At 41.2% G+C, this 19,529-nt stretch overlaps 1 protein-coding gene across 1 annotated transcript in view; it reads right to left on the reverse strand.

The window, feature by feature from the left end:
• Positions 1 to 19,529, reverse strand: part of ADAMTS12 (ADAM metallopeptidase with thrombospondin type 1 motif 12) — a 392,328-nt gene that overhangs the window by 74,898 nt on the left and 297,901 nt on the right. The window contains 2 exon segments of the mRNA XM_081230390.1: positions 1,102 to 2,268; positions 11,496 to 11,709. Of these exon segments, the coding sequence (XP_081086516.1) occupies positions 1,102 to 2,268; positions 11,496 to 11,709 (1,381 nt within the window).

A 19,529-nucleotide genomic window follows, 5' to 3' on the forward strand; every position in this document is an offset into this window, starting at 1 on the left:
CATCATCCAACTGACGTGTCCATAGACAAGTTACTTAACTGTTAAAAATCTTAGTTTTTCTCTACATAAATTGGTATAAACAAGACCCTACCTACTCCCCAGGACTGTCAAAAAGAGAAAATAGTAGACTACATATGGAAGTGGTTTGGAAATTAACATGCTTCATAAATGAAATATATTGTTATTTTATATTAGCTGTTAACACTTCTTTTTAGCTAGAGAGATGAGTCATGCATTGTCATCAAAAATGCTGAATGACATCAACATGTGATTATTTTGCCACAAAGTTCTCTTTTGCATTGTCAAGTTATTTTTAACAAGTTCAAATACTGTGCATTTGAAATTCAAGTGGGTGAGAAATGATTTTGATGCTTCAAAGGATGTAATTAGCTCTAGAAATGAAGAAACAAATATCTAGCCAAATTCCTCAAACCTGAAAACAGGGACCAACACTTTGTCATCATGTTTATTTTCTTCTTCCTCTATCTTCTAATCCTTTTAATAAGCTAAAAAGATTTTTTTTAATGCAGGCAAACACTGAGTCCAAAAAGAAAAGAAATGCTTGATACACTGAGCTATAGAATTCTTTTAAAGAAATTTGTCTTAGATTTCCATTCCAATTGTGATTGCTTGACAGGTTTAACCCAGAGTCTCAACACTGGCTTTCTGAATGAAATATGAACTCAGGTCCTTCCAGTGGTCCCTCTTCACAGCATCATTACAGTTTGTAGCTGGAAGGGACACTGGAGAGGAGCGGTGATCTACGCTAGTTCCACTGTTCTGTAGATCAAAAGCAGACTCAGAGAGACAGACTGAATTCTCCACTGTCACACATCTGGCTGACTCAGGTCTCCTGATTTAGTTCCAGGTTCTTTTCACTATATCTCACTACATTTGTTCTCCTTCCCTGGATTTTTTTTTTCTTTCATTTTTGGAGTTAAGGAGGTGAAGAGGGAGGTGAGGGCATGGACCTGATTGCTTCACTTTTTTGTACATTAGACTATGTTTTACACAAGTCCATTTTGAAATTTGCACAGGAATACAACACCCCTAGCTAATTTCCATATAGAATCGGGCCTGGGTAAGAAATAAAACTCCTACCTCGCTCCAGTTTCCAACAGTCCAGTGCACAGGGCTGCGGCCTGTTGAGAGCTGCTTGTAATCTGAGGCATTCAGCAAAAACCCTTCAGCAATCAGACTTGTTGCGTCTTCCTCAGTCAGGACTGGTCCAGAACTCTGTGTTAGATTCATGTTGCTTGGAAGTTCTCGGGGGTGATGGTTTACTGGCTTTTCTGAGTATGCTGGCTGGTGGTCTCCTCCCAGAGGGAGTGGAGTGTTAGCTGGCTTTTCAGTGACCATCCCCTCAGCTCTGGGTGCACCATTTTTGACAGTGGTGGGCCTTTGGCTGGGCACCAGTCCTTCCGACACTGTGCTGAAGGGTGGCCACAGGGATGCCCCTCTAAGATAAGGTGTTGGCGGAGGTCCAAGTGGCATTTCTCTACTTCTTTCCACTGGAGCATCACTTCCAGGTACTCTGATCTGGGTCCATGTCACAGAGTTGTTCTCATCTTTGTTCTCAGGTTGTTCACGGTCTTCCCCTGAGCCACTATGAATCTCCATTTCTGGCTCTTTGGTCAAGGGATTATAAAATGGAGTCACCTGCCATGTCACAGGATTGCTGGAAGTTGACAAATCAGAACCATGCATTGTTGTGACTACAAGGTCTCCCTCTGAGATAGGACCAGTGTCTGGATTGGAAACATTCTCTGCATTTGGCTGGGTACTCAAAGACCAGGAAGTGAGGATGGGCTGGGAAGTACTTCCAGTGGAAATGACATAATGGGAGTCCAGTTCAGTTTGTGTTGAGCTATTCTGCCACTGTTTCCCATCCAGGTCTCCTTCTTTGGATGCTGTGGTAGGACCAGGGCTGTTGATCATCAGAGCACTTGTGCTCATAGGCCCAGGCACTGTGGGTGTAGTCAGCATCCTAGGACTGGGTGTAGTCAGCATCCTAGGACTGGGTGTAGTCAGCACCCTAGGACTAGGTGTAGTTGGAGGGATGGGCTTGAAGGGGTCAGTTGTTGGTAGCTTTTTCCCATTGGAAATTGTGCCTTTGTTGGGTTTTAGAATTCTCCGGCTAGATGGGCATTGCTGGAGGCCACATAGAGCTCGGCTATTGGGTTTCCTTGTCACATCGCAGGGCTCATTGTGGTTCTTGGCACATGTGACACTGCGAATCCGCACTCCACCACCACAGGAAACAGAACACTGGAAAAGAGAGACGGCTGTTAGTCTAGTTTGGTGGAAAGATGTGTTGGTTCTCATGCTAAGGTTTATGGCAAATCAGGACAGGCCCAGTAGAAACTGAACTGTGCAGCTAAAATCGTTCTCTATCTTTGTATAAGGTTTCTGTTCAATTTTAGTTTCCCATGTAAATATGTATCTCCGGGAGACCACCTAAGGCTCAGGACTAACCATTTACCCTTTACAAACTGAAAATGCAAACCATGAAATAGTAAAACTGAAGTCTCCCTGGGCTATGCCTGTTGGATAGTAGATCCACAAAGAGTGAAATGATTTAAACAGATCACCTAATTTTTAAAAAGAGATAGTAATATTATCTTCCCTAGGGTTTGATGCTATTAAATTAATGTAAACTGTTTACGTATTTTTTGGAATCTATTAGTTTAATGATATGAGCTTTTCCCTTTATATCCATATAGCCACATAGCCTCACTCAGGCATCCTAAGCTCCACTTTCTTGCCTGTGTCAGATGGACTCAGATTAAAAACTAGACAAAAACCATACTCACACATGTATACAGATCCAGGACCTTTTATGAAATTTAAAGATGGGTAGTTAACCAAAGGTGGGGAGATACCATTTCCAAAGAGTTAGGGGAATCCTGTAGCATGGCGCTGATACACACATGGACGCCGTGGCAGGTCCCTCTCCCTAGTGGTCCCTCCAGGCTCTGTAGGGCACAGGCAGCTAGACTGCCTTCAGGGGAAACCTAATAGGACAGTCATTTCTCAGGATTCATGGTAAAGACTATGTCATCAGTCTTAGCAGCTGCAAACCACACATAGTTGCTACATAACATTAAATTTCTTGATATTTTGAAAAAAATCCGTATTTTTACCAAACTGCTCCATTTTTAGCCTTCCTTTCCAATGACATTTTAAGTTAACCACCAAATATTGGTTCTTGAACATGGACTGTCCAGGAGTCTGTGCTGACTGTTTTGCATTCATCTATCTCACATCTCTGACCCTAAAGTAGGTTTCTTGAAGATGGGGACTACATAATGTTTCCTAGATTTCAAAGGGCTTCACAGCCATTATTCTGTGTGATACTCTGTGAATATGAGCCCTGTGAGATTTATAGGGCTGTGAGATTTATAAGGCTGGAATTATTATTCCATCTCTTACGAGAGAGGAAGCTGACACCCAGGAACCTGCTTGAAAGGCTGTAAGTCAGTGGCAGAGTAAGAATTAGATTAAGTCCATGCCCCTCCCCACCGACCAAAAAATACCTAGCACAGCACAGTGGAAAGCAGTTTGTCTACTGAATTTACTTATTGACTTAACCAAACTTTTGATTTCTGAAAACTTATCCAAAGGCAGAAACTGTTTCTTATCCATAACTGAATTCCAGGATAGTTCTTGGGATACAATGATCACTTACTACATATTTATTACATGACTGTTCTACTTGGAAAATAATCAGGAATGGGAAAATTCTTCTCCCTGTGAACTTATGCATTTTTCAGCTTGAACTTCTTGCCTTCTCAAGTCCTGTTTTCAATTTCCTCTGTATTGGAAAATAACTCCCCCCTTTATTTTGCTCCAATCCAGCATAATCACTCACTGATGTATGATAGCTCCGCTGAAATCAGCATCTCTGAAAAGCAGGAGAGACACGTGAGCACAGAAGACTGTGCAGCTCAGGGAACGTTCAACTGCAGGTTTGGCATCAACCCATAAAGCTGTGAGTTTAAGATGTCAACAAACACTCAAATGCCCAGCTCTAAGACTGAACTTCCAAGTTCTGATATAATATTAATCTTTGGTGGGAACAGTGCTTCATAGACCAAGACATGCACACTTATTTCCAACCATGTGGAGACTACCAGCTAAAGCTCTCAGAGCCCAGCAGTGAGGAAATGGTTTCTTCCAGCATTTTCCACGACTCACTTCACTTTGGAGCCTGGGACAGGCAGGCTGGGGATATTTATTTTCCTAGTTTACTACAATATTTCTGCTCTTCTTGTGTATGGAGACACTTTATGCTCCATCCATTTTAGTCATGCTGAGTCACTTCTCCACTTATTACATTCTGATCCCATCTCCTAGGGTTTTCAAATCTTCACTTTGTAAAAATGTATCAGTCTAACCAAATAATCCTCCATGTATGTCTGAACATATTTCCACGATGGCAACCTCAGGTAGGCTCTGATCCAGAGGTGATTCATGAATGAGGACCCTGCTAGCACTAACGCCAACTATTCTCAAGCTGCAGGTGTACTCTGCTTTGGGTTTTCTTTCCAAGAAATGTCAGAGTAGACAAAGCTCATAGTAGGAAACTCTTTGATTTTTCTTTTCTTTCTTTTCATTCCCTTTTTTTTGTTTATTTTGATTTGCAATGCCCCTAATATCCACAGACTTTACTGTACAACTTTACAAGCATTTCTAAAAATCCAAAAATATATGGGTGTGTGCCCTCCACCCCAGGTTGAACTGTGAAGTAAAAGAGCTACAAAACCTGTAAGAAATAGCTTAAAGACCTCAAGATGCCATTATTAACTCCATGCATGATGCAGGGACTAAGCCTCAGAGCTTCCTCATCTAGAAATTGAAAGTAATACTCACGTTTCAAGGCTGCTGTGAATATTATATAAGAAAACAACCTTAACATAGTACATAATATATAGAAGAAATTGGGAATTGGAAGCTATTATTATCACTGTTATAATATTGATGCTGATAATAACAATAGTAATAATAATAACAAACGGCATGGGGGTCCCCAATTTCTACTATCCTTGTGAAACAAAGAGTGACACACGGACCTGTCTTAGGGCATGCTGTGAAGTGAGCAGGTGTCTGAGTAAAGCAGTTGTAGGCAAAAGTCTAGAAGACACCTGTAAAGGCCCATATATCCCATGGGTTTATTGCTGGATTTTCTTTTAGATTCAGGTTTCCTAGGACTAATAGATGGATACGTTTTTTATTTTTAATTTACAAATTACAAGTATTAAATAATCTTATTCACTGTGAACTTGTTCAGCCTCAAAGAATAAAGCAGGAGTAAATAATCACTATCTAGGTGGTTGCTTAATTAAAATACATTAGCTTTTGATCTTTCAAAACAGAAGATTATTCTAGAACAGAAACACCAAAGTGGCAGCCTAAGGGCTACATGTGGCCCATTGGCATGTATTCTTTGGTCTGCTCAACCTCAAAACAGACAAGCAAGCAAACAAAATACAAACACCAAATTAGCGGCCAACATTTAAAAATGAGCAGATATCATTTTCAAATTCCAGGTTTTTAGCTTCTCTTGAAAAAGCAAATGATCTGTAACTATTGCCCCATTCCCAAATGGCAATTCAAAACTTCATGAATGGATACTTGGGTCTGGGAGAGTTTATATGTTTTCCACCTACCATTCATCCCCATCTGCTTTCCTTACTCAGGAGACACGGAATCTTTCAAATAATCGATGGATACCATTCCTTTACATTGCGGCATATTGTGCCCAGTGGGAGAGTAAGTGTTAACTATCTACCAAGTATATTGGGCCTAAAAACTCAGTTGCCTTTTCTCATAGTCACAGCAGAACAAGCAGTATTGTTGTGCCTTCAGCCCATGCTTCTTCCAGTACACCTTCCAACTGTGTTTATCTCCTTAGAAGCTGTCAAACCCTTCAGATGAGATAAATGCAGGACACAAAGCCACACTTAGAACTCATCTCAACTGGTAGTTTCAGGATTCTCAAAACCAATTTCCACTATGATTATCTTACCCCCTTACCTTATAATTTTGACCCCGGTACCAGGCAAAGTGCTTGTCAATCTGTTAATGTCCTCCCTGGGAGTTATCTTGCCCTCATTTGCCATCAATCTTAGATTAAGGTCTCTGGGGGGAGCCCGCTGAGAAAGAGGTCTGCTGCTAAATTAGTCAACTCCACCCATCCGAGGTGCACTGTGCAGTGGGGGGAGGACCCCCAGTTGGCTCAGAGCTGTAGTGCTAAGAGAGAGTTTATTCAAAACCACAGTTGAGGTTTCTCAGAGAGCTTGGGCTAAAGGGATGAGCAGGGAAACAGCTAATGCTTTGGGCATAAAAACATTTAATGCATAGTCTCAGGAATTTATAAATGAATGATTGGACCCCATACGAAAACCATTTTGAAAGTAAGCTAAAACCCTTAGGTACCTGTTATTGGCTGAATTGTGTCCCCTCCAAACAAGATATACCAGAGTTCTAACTCCTGCTCACCCTCTTCACTCGTACGTCAGAATGTGGTCTTATTTGGAGATGGGGTCTTTACAGAGGTAATCAAGTTAAAATGAGGTCACTAGGTTGGGCCCTAATCCAAACTGACCATTGTCCTCATGGAAAGGGTAAATTTGGATACAGAGGCACACATATAGAGACAATGCCACGTGAAGATGAAAGCAGAGATGAAGGTGATGCATCTACAAGCCAAGAAACACCAAAGATTCTGAGCAAAGCACTGGGGGTTAGGAGAAAAGCATGGAAACGATTCTCCCTCACGGCCCTCAGAAGGAGCGAACTCTGCCCACACCTTGATCTTGGACTTCTGGTTGCTGTGAATGAAAAATATTGCCCGCCATATCAGAAAACAAAGGATGTTGCAGCCGTCAAGCCACTACAGCCGGTGGATGGTGAGCCCTGAGGGGACTCAGGATGGGGAAGAATAGGATCCTGGCCTGAGAGAGCTAAGGTGCACGTCAAAGGCATGATTTCAATGAGCCTAGACTCTTGCATCTTCCCATACATAGAAAAGCGCTAAATTCCTTAACTTGAGATATCTGGTTTTCTTTAATTAACGGTAATCTTTAGATGTTCCAACTACCTGGTCTTTGTCACAAAAAACCCTCTATATGTCAATCCCAATCTCCCAATTTATCCCTCTTCCTTTCCCCCTTGGTAACCATAAGTTTGTTTTCTACATCTGTGACTCTATTTCTGTCTTGTACAACATCGTAAATCAACTATACTCCAATAAAAATTAAAAGAAACAAACAAACCCTATATATCCTGGCTCGTCCCTTACCTCTTTGGAGCAGTCCCTCAGAGCTATCTGAGAGGCTGTGTCCCAGGCTTAATGCCTCAGTTTTGTCCACAAATAAAACATAACTCTCGACTTTTAGGTTGTGCATTATTTTCAGTCAACATTACAAAAATGGTGAGACAATACATTTCTATTGCTTAAGATACCCAGTTTGTAGTACTTTGTTATGGCAGCCCTAGCAAACGAATACAGTACTCTAGATAATTAAAAACAAATCAGACATGATGCAGAGAATCAGCATGGCTCCAGATTGGTTTTCTGTGAGTAGCTGTTTCAGACAAGGGTGCTCACATGTGTTTTCCAGGAAACCTGGCAAAGCATGGGCTGCTGACGTCTGGGAAGGACTGAGATGTTGGCACTTGCAGAGGTCCCATGCCAAAAGAGCAGGCGGTGGAGGCTAAAGCATCAGGTGTCCAGCCTCACAAGAGTGTCCTGGGCCTTGAATGAAACTAGGAAATACTGAGGGTAAGCGACTCAGCGATGTCTCCTCACCTTCCATGCTGTCTCCCTTCAGTTTGCAGGAACTCCTATGGCCTTCACATGAATTTTGTTTGCCTGTTTGTTTTGCTTTTCATTTAGCTATAGATAAGCCATTGGCACTTGCTGCAGTGCCTTCTGTTTGAAGAGCCAGGAGAGCTTGTCTGTGAAACATATAATCTATTTGGTCACTTGTGCAAGCCAACACCCGAGTGAACAGCTTTGCACTTGATACATTCTTAGTAGCTGGGCAAATTAATTGCTTTGTTCATTTGTTTGATTGTGTGCTTTGGTCAGGCACAAAAAGGGTGGATTAAAGATCTTTGCAGACCCTGGGCAGGTCTGCTTTCAGAGGTTCCACCCTACAGCCCATCAAATATATTAAAAAGCATCTCTAGTTTCAAGTGAAATATAATCTTCTTCTGTAAAAGCAATTTGAAAGGCTTTTTATTCTTTTGTTTTTGAAAATAAATATTTGGTGAGGCCAAGTCATTTAATTTATGAGTGGCTCTCATTTCTCAGCAATCATTATGCATAGTCAGGAATTCCAGCAAAATGAGACAAGCTGATCTACAAATTGTTTCCAAACATAATACATTTTTTATGAATACTGAGAGCTGTCAAATTGTTACATTTTGCAGACTTCTGAGATGCTTTATGCCATAGTGTTCAGCCTGCCTTCAAACCCTAGCTTCATCACTTGGAGGCTGTGCGACCTTGGACAAATTTCTAAATATCTCTAATGCCTCAGTACCTTCACCAGTAAAATGGGGCTAATCAGACCATTGTAAGATATTGTGCTAACACCTATAAAGGTGCTTAATATACATACTAAATGTTTGATAATTCTTTGCTTTTAATATGTAATTTTTAATTTTTAATATGTAATTTAATATCGATTTCTGATTTTGCAGTGTCCTTTGCTTTACTGGAACAATACATTAGGTTTCCCCCCACCTCAGGTCTCAAACATTTTTGTAGGCCCATGAAAAACTTGCAGGTTCTAAGCCCTGTGCTTACAGTGCTCCCCATCTAAAATGGCCCTGAGCTCAGGGAGGGAGTTAGATGAAAATGCAGGGGCCACCGATCAATTCTGTCAGGGGACTTGGGTGCCACTGACTGGACAAGACTTGCAAAATCAAGAGTAGCGTGGAAAACAGACCCTTGTCTTCTTGCCTGATAATAAAGTTTCTATTTAGTGAACTCTTACCATTTGCTAGGCACTATGTGAAGGGCTCACATGGATTATCATCAAACCTTCCAATAACCTCTCTTTCTAAATGAGTAAAGGCTGGGAGAGGTTTAACACTAGCTCAGTTAGGGCTTGCCAGAGCTGGAAAACCTTGACAGGGAAGGGCAGATCATGGATTTCCCTCTTCTGCTTTCCACCTTGGTCAGCCCAGGGAGGACAATTCTACAGGATTCTAGGAGCCTCACAGCTCTTGGGTCTTTTGACCCAGTTACATGATAGTTTTAGACTCATCCAGAGTGACCCAAATAGCCCAGTACAGACCAAGTGATCAGGTATTGCTGGAACACTACTTTTCATCAATTAATGTTGATTTCAAGACAAAATCCAGACCATAAATACTACGTGTAACAAGAATCACTATATCATCTCTTAAAAAGTATCCCAGCATAGAATGTCAAAGACATTCAGCATATTTCAGCAAAGCTCATTAGAGGGCTAATGTGTACAGACATTAGCAAGACAGCAAAGGGAAGAAAGGAAGACCCATTCAATGAATATTTTGATGCTGATTTAACTAAAAGCACCTCTCTTGACCACACCTCTTGAATGAAGGCAGCGGTTCAGCCTCTCTGTGGACACTGGAAACTGTATTCCATGTCTGCTGTCACTATACTATGCAGTGGCCTCTATTTGGAACAACAGACTTGAGTACTTGTCACATCGTGCCAACGTTTCAGGCCCTTGTTCTCCAGTTACGTACATCATTTTGCTCCCCAGAAACACAAACACAATGAAAGGAATTCCTCAGCCAAATGTGTAATTGCAGTCCTTTGAAAAGACATGAAGATTCCGGCAATTAGTAAATTCTACATGACAAAAATTATTAACTGCTTTGGATGCAGCCAACGCACTTTTGGTAAACAGATTTAATGGACCAGTCACAATACCCCATTCAGCCTTATTTTGACAACACTGTAATTTACGGCAATCGAGGTTGGCAGTGGACTAATAGGTCAGGCCAGCCACAGGCTGTGACTGTACCTTCCAGGAACAGCAGGGGGGATATTCTGGCCTATTACTGATGTGTGCACATGCATCAGTAACACGCCTGTATTAGGCTGTAGGTGTGTTTTCTTTACATGTATACCTTTGTCTTTTGTTTCTTGGGGTCTTAGCTCTCCCATTTGATAAGTTCTTACAATAAAGGGACCATATCTTTTTTATTTTCACCCAGGCGCTCCAGAGAATATTCTGTACAGACTTAGAAACTAAATAAACCTAAACTGTGACTCTGAGCTAATGAAATAGTTTTGGAAATAAGGTTATCAAACTGGCTGTATTCAAATGAGTGTTTTCTGCTTTCAAATAGTTATCTTCAGAAATGGAACCTTTGCTTATAAAAAATTTTGAATTCTTCTTTAGATAATACTTTATAAGCTATGAAAAGCAATTGCATTTATTTATAATCAAATATCACTTTAAACACAAAGGTTTTATCCAAATGGATCTGATTACTCCTTTGTCCATCAGACTTAATTCTAATCAACTTTCTGCGGCATTCTCCTGAATCAAATATTCTCCATTTCTCTGAAGGTGAGTCTAAGAGGAATTCCTAAGACTCTGGTCAATGGTAGCATTATTGTGGAAACCATGTGGCTTCCCAAGGAAGCTCATAAGAAGTCAGCATCCATCGATAAATTCTGGCCTGTTGGTTTTACAAAATCATTTATTTTCTAGTCATTCCTTAGGTAACTGACTGAAATATGCATAGGGAAGAGACTCCAGCACCCTTGGAGAAAGCAGAGGTCTACTTCTACTACAGACTCTGGGAGCACAAGGCCTGATAGTTCCGGGTCCCACGGTGACCCAAAGAAAATTAAAGCCTGAGAGTCTTTCATGACCTCCTAGCCCATGAATTTCTAATTATATGCAGAGAATTAGATCAGATTAATCTTGGGGAAATGCAACACTATTTGAATTTATGTGGCTAATATTATTACATGTCTTAAACCTTGATCAGGATTGAATAGATGGATGATGTGAGGGGCTTCTCCAAGTGGCAAGTAAACTTACTCTCTATCATGCCAAGTAGAGTGACCCACATTTGGTTTTCTAGTATGAAGCATAACTACCAGTAAATGTTTGACAAACCAACTCTTGGGGTAGGTGGGGGAGCCCTGATTTGCTACCAATGGTTTAATAATGGGCCAGCAAAAATCCTGAGGATTTTTCAGTTATCTGTCGTGAGTCTGAGCGAGCAAGATCCAGCTCATCCCTGGCGGATATTTGACCACTGGGCAGGTGAGAGGAAGATCCTGTGAGAATGGAAAACAAGCACAATAGGATACTGGGAGGTGGGAAATGCAGGAAGTAGACCAGAGGTTATAAACGCTGGCCATTGTGCACTTTTACCCCGGGTCACTTTGGATTAGTTAATGAAGAGGACTGGGTGGGGGGCTGAGGAAGCATGAGTAGCGCTGGCCTTCCTTTGACCCCTGAGCTCACCTCACTCCAGTTGCCCACTGTCCAGTCCGATGGACACAAGATGTCTCTGTTGCAGGAGGTGAGGGTCTTGGGCTTCAGCAGGTGCTGGCAGTCTTGAGCCGGGAGAGCCTGCTGTTCATCAGAGCCCATGGTCTGGATGCACAGCACTGTTCGCTTCTTCTCTCCATGGGGCCCACATGTCGCCGAACATGTTTCCCACTCCCCTGCCCACCACCTGTAGACACACATGGACATGTCAGAGAAGATCACCCGGAGGAGACACACATTCAGTTCAGCCACTGGCAAGAAACTGGGAGCAGACGCTCTGATTACAGAACTGGGAGGTCCCTGAAGATGCTCCAGCCTAGCAGAGGGAGCTCTGCGGACAGGGCCATGGCTAGCTTGTTCAATCACAGCTCCGGAAGCCAGCAGACTACCTGGCATAAGTAGATGCTAAGTAATGATATCTGTAAATGGAAAAAAGAAAAAAAAATCCCTCTCTTTTCAGTCAAGAAAACTGAGGTCCAGTTTTCTGTTGTGCAACCTCAGGAAAGTTTAGGCCTTACTCTCCACATCTGTTAAATGGATGTAATGGCACTGACTTTAGATGAGTGATGTGGATGAAACAAAACAGCAGTTTATGTACAGTGCATAGTACAGAGCCTGACATAATACAAACTCAATCATTTGTAATTATTGTTCTTTGGACTTCTGCTTTTGACTAAAAGAATCCAATCAGAATCTAAGTCTCCTGGCTCCTAATTGAATGTTTTTCTATTTCAGTGTGAAGCAGGTACTTAAACACTTATTAATTTTCAATTATTTAGGAGATGATCAATTGGGGGCATGGCCTTCATTGACACCCTTCCCCCATCTCCTTCAGTCTACCTGTTAACATTCTCACTGGTCCCTTTAATAAGAAAGGAGTAGAAAAACAAGAAACTTATGAAATAATTTCATTTTTTGTCAGCTGTTCTTGATAAGTTGAATAGTTGAAACTGTTGGCTAAATTAATATTTTGGATTCTCCATGGAAAAATGAAGATGTGTGCTCTTCCTCTACCTGCTATCATGGAAGATTGGCTCAAGATTCTGGGATGTGGGCCCAGTAGTTTCACAGAAGTTGCTTTTGAAAGTGGCGAGGAGCCCTCTTCGGAGACCCCTCTTTTCTTCCTTCCCCATCATTGTGCAAATCTTCCTCAACACAAAATACAGAACAGGTGTCTTGACCCAGTGTGGTTTGGGTCCACCGTTGCTATAGACGTATGGTCTGCTTATTCATCCCTCTATGCAGGAATAAAATGGAATATTTGTTTTTCATGGGAAAACAGTACAGCATGTGAATTCCTTCATTCCTAATTTTAAGGAAACCTTCTGACCTTGAGACAGTATTGAATTTTGAAGAAGATTAAACTTTGTACTATTACATATGTTTACAAAATATTGGATTTATTTAGGTAGAACTTCTTTGATTCTTATATTTTTAATCTCTGGTTAAAAATACTAGAAGAAAGCTCTCCCTCAAGTCTGTTATACTCTTCAGTTAATAAGATTACTTATTTATTCTTTGGTGTTTAACATCTGGCCATCTGGTGTGGATAAAGAGCTAATATTGGAACCATATGATATGACACCAAATAAATGCCCACTCTATTATTCTAATTACTCTGTCCTACCTCTGACATTTCTAAGGGAGGCCAGACACACTATTGAATAGATCAAGTGCCATTCTGGAAGGGCCTTAATGTGAGCTGACTAAAAGTCTAATTTATCTAGTTACTTGCTACAAGGCTTTCTGCTATGTCATTGCAAGGTGATAACAGACTTCCTTGTTTCTCTTTCTGAAATTTCCTCCAGTCTCCTGGGGACATCTTGCATATGTTTGTCCCTAGTTTAAAGTGAGACCCATCCTCTTTATTTCCCTGCAAACGTTTTCCAGGCCCAGGACTCAGGAGCTATTGCCAAATTGTTCTCTGTTGTCCATCTCATTTTTTTCAGTGTCTGCCATAATCATACCTCTTCTAGGTATGATTTATATGAGATGAGGTATGAGATTTATAACAGAAGACTGTTTACATGCTCTGAGTGATTGGTGAGAAGGATAATATAACACGCAAAGAACTCAGCAGGACAAAAGGCCAAACACACCCATTTATTCACCCCCAATAAGACAACCTTTCTAGTTTCATCAGCATAGAATCAACAACAACTTAATGACTTTTTCCATTTTTGCCATTGATTTTTCTCTTGCCAAAAAGTCCATGACACCTGTCAAACCTAACGTACAATTGGATAATTGATCATGCGTTGTCTTGGATTGTTCATTAGTCCCTATAATTAGTCAATCTTATCATTCCAGTTACTTAGTAAAAGTCCTAAGGACTGGGGCTCTATCAGTGATTCTCACTGTACCATCACCTGGAGAGCTTTAAAAAAGTTATCAGTGTTATCAGGCCCCATTGCTATATTGGATGGCCAGAATCTCTTGGGCATAGGACCAAGGTATCAGTGTTTTTTAAGGGTTCTTCAATGACTTTCATATGAAGTCAGGATTAGAAACCACTGGTGTTATGATACCAAATAAATGGATTTGATTGTTTATCTTAAAATTTTCCTACCCAAAAAAATGGACACTGCAGTTTTAGTATGAATTGTAATACAGAAGTGTGTAATACAGAAGTGTAATACAGAAGTGTGTGTGTGTGTGTGTGTGTGTGTGTGTGTCGAGACCCTCAAAGACCCTGTAGTTGCCCTGGAAAAGTTTACTATAGTTTGGAAATCAAGTACAAAGATCTGTATCTTCTACCCACACCCATACCAGTGCTTGCTCAGGAAGCTCTGACTACCAATAAACCAATAAGTTACAAAAATTAACTCTTTCCAACCCTCATTACTCAGAAAACTGACAGTCCTAATCTGAATTTGTTAAACTCTTGCTCAGAATAGTAATTTCCTTAAAAATATCAATTTTTATAATTACTATCTTTGTACTAATCTTTTCCCTAATAGCATTTACATACATCCCAAAATCCAATTCAATTGGCATTCTACATTCCAACATAACAATCTTTATTACAATATAGGCACTATTGCTTCCTTGATCTTTATACACAGTGTATCCACATTCTCACTGTATCCTGTTCATTCCACCTCATTTTCTCTAGCTTTCTTGTTGTCTCCCATGCACACCATGCTCATTGCTCTCCCACCTCGCATGGACTTTTCCCAGTCTCAGTGACCCCATTCCTTTCATTTAGATTGGTCGTTCTCAACCAATGGAGATTCCCACAGCCACCTCCCCAAGGGGACATTTGGGAATGTCTGAAGACATTTTTGGTTGTCACAGATGAGGGTAGAGGTGTGCTCTTGGCATCCAGTGGGCAGAGAACAGGGATGCTGCAAAATATCCTACAATGTACAGGACACCCCCCCATGGCAAAGAATTATCCAGCCCAGAGTGGCTCTAGTGCTGAGGCTGAGAAACCTGGATTTAAATAATGAGCCATTCTTTTGGCATTGAAACCTACATGCAGCTGCCACGGTGGAAAGAGTTTATGGAGTTGGAGTTTATGGAGCATTTGGATATGCTGGGCACCATCACAGCTGTAGGCTAGCAGAGCTTTACTTTGTTGTAAATCAAAGTTCAGAGAGAGGTCCATATAAAGAAGAGACTCAAATGACGTCTTTCTGGAGTCAGATACACTTTCAATTCCAAAGAATTTCTTTCTTGACAGGATATTCCATCCTGGAGTGTGCTGCACAAGACTTTCATTCTGAAAGCCACTGACCATATAACACACATTTCTTTATATACATATATATATTTTTTTAATTTTAATTTTTTGGCTATGTAGGGTCTTTGCTGCTGTGTGTGGGCTTTCTCTAGTTGCAGGGAGTGGGGGCTACTCTTCGCTGAGGTGTGTGGGCTTCCCATTGCCATGGCTTCTCTTGTTGCAGAGCCTGGGCTCTAGGCATGCAGGCTTCAGTAGTTGCAGCATGCGGGCTTGGTAGTTGCGGCACGTGGACCCCACTAGTTGCAGCGCGTGGGCTCTGGGGCATGCAGGCTTTAGTAGTTGTGGCGCATGGGCTCAGTAGTTGTGGCTCATGGGCTTAGTTGCTCCGTGGCATGTGGGATCTTCCTGGACCAAGGATTGAACCCATGTCCCCCGCATTGGCAGGCGGATTCTTAACCACTGCACCACCAGGGAAGTTCCCAACACATATTTCTTATGTTTAGATTACCAGAAGCTTTTATTAAATCTTTAAAATCTGTCTTAAGTACCCAATTGGGAAAGAACACAGAATGTCCAAATTGGATGTAGAGACAAATTATTATTGAAGGACAATAAACCAGAAATAAAAGATTAAATCTTGCATATGAAATCATTTTAGGAAGGGGAAATGACAGCTCTGAATGATGGGTATGAACTTTTCAGATAGCATGAAAATTAGGTGATAGAGGAAGATATTGCAACTTGAAATTCACATCCAAGGAAACTACTGGACTAAGCTTTCAAAAGCAAATAATATTAACACAGCTATCGACATTTATTATTTATTTTTTAAAAAAGCAAATTAACTTAATTTCCTTTCTTTAATCCCCTTGTGAGTTTGCAGGCATGATTTAGCTTTGAAGTTAGAACTTTCTGCTTGTTTATAACATTTTCATTGTGTTTTAATGTGTGAGAAATATTGTAAATTTGGGGAATATGATTTTACCAAAAGCTGTTCATCCTGAGATCCTAGGCAGCAACATGGTGTACTAACACCAGCATAGAGTTCTCAGTAGACCAATCAACGTTCAAATCTAGACTCTACCACTTATTGTTAAGTGACTTGGGAAAATTTTTGTGAAGACTTTAGTGTCCTCATCTGTACAATGAGATAAAAGTATCTACCAATCAGGATTGCTAACATGAATAAATTGTTTGGTAATATGGAAAGGGCTTGAAACAAAATGGGTTCTCAATCCAGAAATCACGCTCCTTGGTATTTACCCAAAGGAGCTGAAAACTTTTTGTTCATACAAAAACCTGCATATGGATGTTTACAGTAGCTTTACTCATAACTGCCAAAGCTTGGAAGCAACCAAGATGTCCTTCAGAAAGTGAATGGATATTCCATCCAGACAATGGAATATTATTCACACTAAAAAGCAATGAGCTATCAAGCCATCAAAAGACATGGTGAGGGCTTCCCTGGTGGCACGGTGGTTGAGAGTCCGCCTGCCGATGTGGGGGACGCGGGTTTGTGCCCCGGTCTGGGAGGATCCCACATGCCGCGGAGTGGCTAGGCCCATGAGCCATGGCCACTGAGCCTGCGCGTCTGGAGCCTGTGCTCCGCAATGGGAGAGGCCACAGAGGTGAGAGACCCGTGTACCATGAAAAAAAAAAAAAAAAGACACGGCAAAACCTTAAATGCATATTACTCAGTGAAAGAAGACAATTTGAAAGGTTATATACTGTATGATTCCCACTATATGGCATTCTGGAAAAGGCAAAACTATAGAGACAGTAAAAAGATCAGTGGTTGTCAAAGGAGGGAAGTAGAGATGAATAGCCAAAGCACAGAGGATTTTTAGGTAGTGAAAATACCCTGTATGATAACATAATGATGGGTACATGTCATTATATATTTGTCAAAACCCATAGAATGTACAACACCAAGAGTGAGAACCCTATGGTAAACTATAGACTTTGGGTAATTATGATACGTCAATGTAGATTCATCAATTAAAAAGTAAATAAATAAAGCAAAAGAAAAAAGTAAAAATACTGGGTTCTTAAAAATTGTTAGTTACCTCTCTACCACCTGGGAATACTAACCACCTTCTACCCCCTGACTTTATGATGAATCTTTCGGGAAGCTGAAATGCAATCATAAGTAAGAAGGACTTCTGTAAATTAACCATTATGTTGGAATATTTCATGGCATTCTATTTAGCTTATCATATGCTACTTCAGAATCCATTTTCAGAAATTGTACCTGTTATGTGCTGTATTTACTTAACATTTTCAGGAGTCAAATATCTCTAACCAAGTTAGAGAGCCTTATCTACTTCAACAGAAATGAACTGCGTAAGAGAAGCACCATAGGTGAATTTGCCAGTTGTTATTTTGATAAAGATTTAGTCCAGATGCATTAAATAAACAAGTACAGATTCAGGGAAAAGAACACATATACAATACTAGGACAAATAAATATTAAAAATGAAATTTCAATAAAATTTGCTAGCTGGGGTCAAGTACAGGTACCATAAATTTTAAACATAAATGTATGTATGTATGCATGTAATTTTGTGTGTATGCTGTGTGTGTATCACCTTCAGTATTAAAAAAAAAGTCAAGGGCATACATTTTACTTTCCAGTTTAAAAAACCCACTACTGGGGGACTTCCCTGGTGGTCCAGTGGTTGAGAATCCACCTGCCAATGCAGGGGACATGGTTTCAATCCCTGGTCCAGGAAGATCCCACATGCTGTGGAGCAACTAAGCCCGTGTGCCACAACTACTAAGCCTGTGCTCTGAAGCCCGCGAGCCACAACTACTGAGCCCACGTGCCACGACTACTGAAGACCGTGTGCCTAGAGCCTGTGCTCCGCAACAAGGGAAGCCACTGCAATGAGAAGCCCACGCACCGCAACAAAGAGTAGCCCACGCACAGCAATGAAGACCCAACACAGCCAAAAATAAAATAATAACAATAAAAATTAATTATAAAATTTAAAAAAAACAACACCACTATTGGGATCATTAATATCCCTCTCTGAAGGCTGTGCCTTTAGCCTGAGGTCTGAACTGGGTAAATTCAGGCTTGATCTGCTAATTTGTTGATCTTGAAGTATCACAAGCTGGAGCCCATGCATTAATCATGTACAGAAACTCAAGAAACTCGGAACTTGGGAAATAGATACCAGACAGAGAGAAATCAGAAAAAATGCTACCAAATAATAAGGATTTTAAAAGACTTGTCAAATTGCATATGCTTTGCTCTTCTTCCGTAAGTATAATCTTCAAATTGTTTAGAGGGAATCGGAGGAAATTATGTTTCCAACACAGCAGCAGAAACTGGAAATAGGATGGATTGTTTTCCTCCCTTGAAGTACAGTGGTGTAGAATGGCAGAAGCAGCAGCTGCAGAAATGATCACCAGCTCACCAAGAAAACCTGGGCACCGGATGTCACATTTGTGCTGATTGGGACAGCACAGTGACTGCCTGGTAACCTGGTTCCAGGTATTTGCGGCCATCAGTACTTCCATTCTAACCGCCGGGGCTTCATTACTGATTTTGTGGGAGGGGGTTGTGTAATTGGTCCATTCCAAAATTTTGCTCTGAATCAACAAACTGCATCCATGCACTCAGCTTAGGAAGCCTTCCAGGAAAACAAAAACCCAAAGTATTGTTTACCTTGTTCTAACAATGCCACTCTTAGAACTGAGAGATAAAGAGATGTGAGGTAACCACAAAGCCCCAGGGAGGACAGGGACCATAGACAGCGATGAGGAGGGAAGGCATTAGGAAGGCATCCAGATGCCTGCCTGCTCGTCCCAGCCCTGGCAGCAACAGCTCCGTCTTGCTGGTGTGCGTGTATCTCACATAGCCCTCCTGGCTGTTAGCTTCCTTAGGAAGTGACATATTTGTGTTACTTCAGAAAATCCTTTGCCACATGCTCTGAGGAAACCCTAATCACATGGTTTTCCAAGCTTTGGTGCTTCTATGACTTGGTGGAAAGATTGTCTCTGCTCTCCCCCTGCTTTTACATTATGCTTACATTAATTAGTATGCTGCCTGTGTTAGTTTCCTAGGGCTGCTGTAACAAATCACCACAAACCTGTTGGCTGAAAACAACAGAGATCTAGTTTCTTATAGTTCCAGAGGCCAGACACCCAAGTCAGCATTACTGGGATGAAGTCAAGGTTTTGGCAGGGCTGTACTCCCTTCGAAGGCTCTAGGGAAGATCCATTCCTTGTCTCTTTTCAATCTCTGTTGGCCGCCAGCACTCCCTGGCTTGTGGCCCATCACTCCAATCTTTAGGCCAGTGTCTTCAAATCTTTCT

Source organism: Mesoplodon bidens, assembly GCF_964165515.1.
Source record: "Mesoplodon bidens genome assembly, chromosome: 4".
Classification (NCBI taxonomy): Eukaryota; Metazoa; Chordata; class Mammalia; order Artiodactyla; family Ziphiidae; genus Mesoplodon; species Mesoplodon bidens.